The following is a 6,000-nucleotide window of genomic DNA, read 5'->3' on the forward strand; positions in this document are numbered from 1 at the left end:
CTTCACCAGAAATGGCTCACAAACTGTCTATGGAGTGAAACAATTCTAACAACTTGGAAACGTAATTTTTTAAGACCGGAAGTAAAGCATCCTTAATCTATTATAATACTTTCTCCATATGAAATAAAAGATATTAATACTTGAATCATAACTGAGGGGACCCAAGATCTCTATTATTAACAATTTTGAAAATTATCATGAAAGCCAGAAGAAAATAATTTCATTTAGATTAATTAGCGAGAGGAAATTTAAAGTCTATCTGAGGTTAAAAGGTGTTTTTAAAAACATGAATGACTAATATTAGTACTCAGTTCTAAGTCACTTTCTGCATCTCTCAAGTACCAAATATAAACATTAAGAAGTCTTTTCCAAAAGTACAAAACATGCAGCATTGAGTATGTCTGAAGCCAAATGAAATTAAATGATTTATGCAATAGAAGAGCAAATGCAGCATGAGGAAAAAACAAAAAATTCTTGACAATCCTTCAACATGATCATAGAAATTCCTACTCTGTGAAACAATTAATGTCAGAGATAGCATGATTTTAAAAAGATTAAAAAAAAAACAATGAAATGACTTTCAATGGGCTGAAACCACATTTCCGGTATTAACTTCCTGGTGTCACAATTAGCTAGCTCATCTTTTGTAAATTCACTGATTAGATTTTTGTTTTTAAAACTTGCTTTTGAGGCAAGGTCACACCTTAGATTAAGATATCAGTTCGAGCATTAAGCATACAGTAGTATCTATTTGAATTATTAGTTATCTTTGTACACACAGCACTAGCAGATTATATATTACCATACTGATCTTTAATTATACTATTTTACACAATTAGTATTGAAAAATGTTTAAATAATAATTTATATAATTCCTCTTCCTCCTTTATTTTACAGCACTGCACTTAATTGTGAAGTCTACATTAAATTCACAGGTTTCAGAGTAGCAGCCATGTTACTCTGTATCCGCAAAAAGAACAGGAGTACTTGTGGCACCTTAGAGACTAACAAATTTATTAGAGCATAAGCTTTCGTCGGCTACAGCCCACTTCACTGGATGCATAGAATGGAACATATAGTAGCCACCCTCTGTGTATGTCTGTGTCTATATGTTCTATATGTTACTATATGTTCCATTCTATGCATCCGATGAAGTGGGCCCACGAAAGCTTATGCTCTAATAAATTTGTTAGTCTCTAAGGTGCCACAAGTACTCCTGTTCTTTTTATTAAATTCTGCATTCAAATTCCTCCTTCTGTGTTTCAGGTTCCAAGTCTGAAGCAAACTTCCTGATATTCCTACCTGGAATGCTGTGAAATTTGCACTTTCATGTTATATATTTACACTTTCGTGTTTTCAGTTCACAAATCAAGACAATTACTACAATATATTTTGCTCCCAGAGCTGCCTCATTTGTACAGTTCAAACTGTCCTTTTCATACACACCATCCTAAACAAAACCTTTAAAATTAGACATTTATTAGCAGGATGTAGTAGGAGTCAGTATTTAGAAAGACAAGTTGTGAACTGAAAACAGCATACAACCTTGATTAATTCAGGAAACGAAAACTAATTTAATTTAGTTTAGTTTAGACTGCAGCTCCCGAATATTTCTGTAATATAGTATAACAAACTTTTTTTAAAAGAATGCAGCTTCTGAAGATATAAGGGCTGCAGCTATACTAGTACACTTCAGACCCTTAATTCAACACAGGGCAGATCTATCACTGGATGCCAGATGGCTTTCTATAATATAGCTTCCACCATGGAGCTGCACCTATGCTGAATTATGGCTATGTGGCTTGCCAGTGTAGATGAGGTCAAGCAGGTCTGAGGTCCAAATTCCAGAACATGGAGACTTGAGGAGCTAAACTACAACTCTTTGGCTCTCCCCTATTCCCCCCCAATGTTTTTTTAAATGTCTCTCATGATGAGACAACTGATACTTGATTTATGTACCTTTTATTCCAGTAATCATAGCTTTTTGAGAATTGAGGATTACAAGGGTTAGAAAAAGCTTTCAACTTCTGTATTTTAAAATATTTTTAGTCCACTAACTTCTTGACACAACTGTTGCTTCTTTATTCCAATAAAAGTAGCAGATTACTGATCCAAGATTAACTATGTCCATTCTTTGAAATCTTACCTAAACTAGTCTAATGTCCATATCAAAATACCACTGTTGACAAGTTGGTTTGTTTTTTAATCACACTGTTTCAAATAGGTTCTTGATATTTTTTGATTTGTTAATTATATTTAAGATTACAATAAAATAAAATGTTTGGGTCAAACTTTGTCATAATATTTCTGTTCAGTTCTAAATTTTGAAAGCGTTACACACCCTAGGCATACTACACAAATTTACCCTGCCAAGAAAAACTAATGCTAGAAGAATGCTCAGCTGACATAAAACTGTAGGCACACATCTCCTTTTTTTTTTTTCTTTTCTTTTTGGCATGTTATATGTTTTTGAGAATGAGAAAGCAAAACTCAAATCTGCATTAGAATTATTAGTATGGAAGTAACATTACCCAATGAACCCATGTGTGGAAATCTGTACTATCCAGTCTTTGCATTAATTTTACAATTAATTTATTTTCTCTCCTCTCTAGTACCTCAACTATACAATAAATTGATTTGGGCCTCATATTTTAGATAATCTCACTGAACTGCATACATACACCTGCATTTTTGTTATTCTTGTTGAAACCACCATTACCTCCGTAAGAGCCACATTTGAAGCTAGTCAGAAAAAATAAACAGAACCAAACTAATGAGCTGCAGTGATGCTGTCACTCATTACATGGTTTTCAGGCCTTTCCAAGTTGCAGGGAGTTGTTAGAAGCACCAACAAATTAAAAAGGGTTTTTAAAAATCAGTTTCCTTTTAAATTTAAGATTCCTATTGTGCTGATGTCTGGCCTGAAGAGATTCCCAGATCAATCAGTTCTGGAAACCTCAAGCTTCCTTCACAGATACCTAATGTGGGGAAACAGAACATCATTAAGTTTTCTGTTAATCATAAAAATAATTTAAAAACGTAACACACAACTATCAGAAAAGGAACTAAACTAAAAGCTCCATAGAGCAAACTGAATGCCATTGAATTGTCTCCTTAAATACTGGCAATTAATGACAATATATATTCAGCATACAGAATGTGTACACCAACACTCCCACCAATGACTGGGGGAGAAGAGAAGACTAGCAGTCTGTGAGAGTCGAATTCAGTGAAGAAGTTCACCACCGTCAAGTACTGGAGGAGTGATTTTAGAGAGGATGTAATCAAGTGGCCAGGAGTGTGGAGGAATAAAGCTCAGTGTCCAACTTTAGCAGAGATGGAGGAATTTACTTTTGCGTGGTAGAATTCAAAAGCAGGCAAAGAGAACAGGGAGGGTTCTAGCCTAGTATCTAGGTGAAGGACCAGGACAGAGGAAGGTAGCCAGGCAAAGAAGCAAGTTCTTCCTCAGTAGGTAGGTACAGCAGAACAAGCTAGGGAGATTGGCGATTTTCTATAGGTTTATCACCACAGTATCTGAGCACATCACAAACACTGATCAATCCTCAAAACCCATGTGAGGCAGGGACCTGAGGCACAAACAGATCAAAAACCACGCCTGAAACTGGGACAATGCGGGGAACTGAACTCAGATCTCCTGAGTCTGTCCAGCAACTTAACCAAAATGCCACTCGGGTCCAGCAGCAGAGAGGTATATGCAAGGGTGTGTGCAGGGGCATAACGCAGGGGCCTGGGGCAAGTGCAGTAACGGGGAGGGGGAGACTATGGGTCTAGCACAGAGCTGGGCAAACTATGGCCAGCGGGACCCTCCTGCCCAACCCCTGAGCTCCTGGCCCGGGGCGCTAGTCCCCAGCCCCTCCCTGCTGTTCCCCCTCCCCTCCAGCCTCAGTGCGCCGCTCTGGGAGGCCAGGCAGCACAGTTGCAGAGCTGCAGCCTGACGGTGCTCTGGGCGGTGCAACTGTACTGTCGCCAGCCACCAGTGCTCCGGGCAGCACAATAAGGGGGGATTAGATAAAGGGCAGGGGAGTTCGGGGGGTGTGGACAGGGGTCAGAGTGCGGCAAACAGGGGGGTTGAATAGGGCAGGGATCCCGGGGGAGCAGTCAGGAATGAGAGGGGGGCTTGGATGGGGCAGCAGGGGGCAGTCAGGGGTGGGAGGTCCAGTGGTGGTCAGGGGACAGGGAGCAAGGGGTGGTGGATGGGGCAGGAGTCCCGTGGGGCTGTCAGGGAACGGGGGGGGGAGAGGGGTGGATGGGGCGGGAGTCCCGGGGCAGTGGTCAGGGGGCAAGAAGCAGAGGACAGGGGGTTTGGATAGGAGGCGAGGGCTGGGCCACGCCTGGCTGTTTGAGGAGACACAACCTCCCTTTACTGGTCCTCCATACAATTTTGGAAACCCAGTGTGGTCCTCAGACCAAAAAGGAATCTCAGGGGGGCCGTCAGGGGACAGGGGGTTGGATGCGGCAGGGTCCCGGGGGGCAGTCAGGAATAAGGGGGGGTTGGATGGGGCAGTGGGGGGCAGTCGGGGGGGAGGTCCGGGGGTGGTCAGGGGACAGGGAGCAAGGGGTGGTGGATGGGGCAGGAGTCCCGGGGGGCCGTCAGGGAACGGGGGGGTTGGATGGGGCAGAAGTCCCAGGGGAGCGGTCAGGAGAGGAGAAGCGGGGGTGAGGGGCGTTGGATAGGGGGCGGGATAACGCCTGGCTGTTTGGGGGACCGGCCCTCCATACAATATTGGAAACCCGATGCGACCCTCAGGCCAAAAAGTTTGCCCGCCCCTGGTCTAGCACGGGAACGGGTGCAGTTAAAGCAGCAAGGGGGCGTGTGCAGGTGCCTCCCCAGTAACTGGGTATGGCAGCAGCCGCCTAGGGAAGGGGAACGGGCCGGCTCAAGCCCACGAGCCGCCTGCAAGGCCAGCACGGGAAAGGGCCCGGCCCAGCGGCCAGGCGCGGACCCGGCCCAGCAGGCAGGGGCGTGCGGAGGGCGCCAGCGCGGCGGGCCGAGGGGAGGCTGGAGCGCGCAGCTCCGTGGCCCGGCGCAGCAGCGGCGTGTGCAGCGCACGGGGGAGGCGCGCCAGGGCCAGGCCCTGTGGTACCGCAGCCCTGGCAGGAAGGGGAGCCCCCCGTGCGGCCGAGGGCAGGCTGCGCCCAGCCTCTGCGCCCACGCAGCAGCCGAAGCCCGGGGGCGCTGCGGCCCCTCGCTGTGCGCAGGGGCCAAGGTCACGGCACACGCCCCAGCCGCCGCGGGGACAGTGGGGCCCGGGCGGGGGAGGAAGGGAAGGCTGCAAAGGGAGAGCGGCCGCCGGCCTCCTGCTCTCCCCCGGCCCCGTTAGGAGAGCGGGCGCGGTGCCCGTGGCCTCGGCGGACCCCAGTCGGGCTGCGCCCGGTGCCGCTGCACGGCGCCGCACGGGGCAGCAGCGGGCGCGGGGCGCGATGCTCTCACCTGGCGCGGGGGCCCCGCCGGGGCGGAGGCGGCGCAGCAGCTGGTGCAGGGCGACGGCGAGGCCGATGCAATAGAGCCGCAGCGCGGGCAGCGCCCGAGACAATAGCGACATGGCTGCCTCCCGCCCCTCGGCGCGGGGACGAGGCCCCGGCGCGCCTCTGTGTGTGTGTGTGTGTGTGTGTCTGCTCCGGGGCTGGGCGGACGCGGCGCTGCTGCAGAGCCCACACCCAGCGGAAGGGAAAGCGCCGCCGCTGTCACAGGCTGCACGGCCCGGACGCTCTGCCGCTCGCTTCTGGGCATGTGCGCGGCCACCCCGCGTCAGGGCGGGGGAAGGGGAGAGCGGCCCCTGAGCCCCGTGCCTCCAGTGGCGCCCTAGGCGCCGAGCGGGCGGGTGGCGGGGCGGGGTTGTGTCGGGGAGACGATGCCACCCGAGTTGGGGAGAGATGCAGCCAGGGCTGCGCTAGCTGCCAGGGAGGCGGGAGGTGCAGGGGCCAGCTGGCCGGGGCCCGGTTGTTTTTGGATTTGCCGAGGAGTCAGGCTGGAGAACT

The 6,000-nt window shown here is 49.1% G+C and overlaps 2 protein-coding genes across 3 annotated transcripts in view; both read right to left on the reverse strand.

Moving 5' to 3' along the window:
- The window catches only part of ZBED1 (zinc finger BED-type containing 1), a 43,759-nt gene extending 38,222 nt beyond the window's left edge, over positions 1–5,537 (reverse strand). For both annotated transcript variants that reach the window (XM_073354071.1, XM_073354081.1), the window contains exon 1: positions 5,453–5,537. The gene's annotated coding sequence lies outside the window, so the exon portion shown is untranslated. The remainder of the gene's footprint in view (positions 1–5,452) is intronic.
- Positions 1–5,769, reverse strand: part of DHRSX (dehydrogenase/reductase X-linked) — a 224,544-nt gene extending 218,775 nt beyond the window's left edge. Inside the window, exon 1 of the mRNA XM_073354095.1 lies at positions 5,453–5,769. Within this exon, the coding sequence (XP_073210196.1) occupies positions 5,453–5,564 (112 nt within the window). The 5' untranslated portion in view covers positions 5,565–5,769. The remainder of the gene's footprint in view (positions 1–5,452) is intronic.
- Positions 5,770–6,000: the final 231 nt, after the last annotated feature.

This window comes from Lepidochelys kempii, chromosome 1, assembly GCF_965140265.1.
Source record: "Lepidochelys kempii isolate rLepKem1 chromosome 1, rLepKem1.hap2, whole genome shotgun sequence".
Lineage (NCBI taxonomy): Eukaryota > Metazoa > Chordata > Testudines > Cheloniidae > Lepidochelys > Lepidochelys kempii.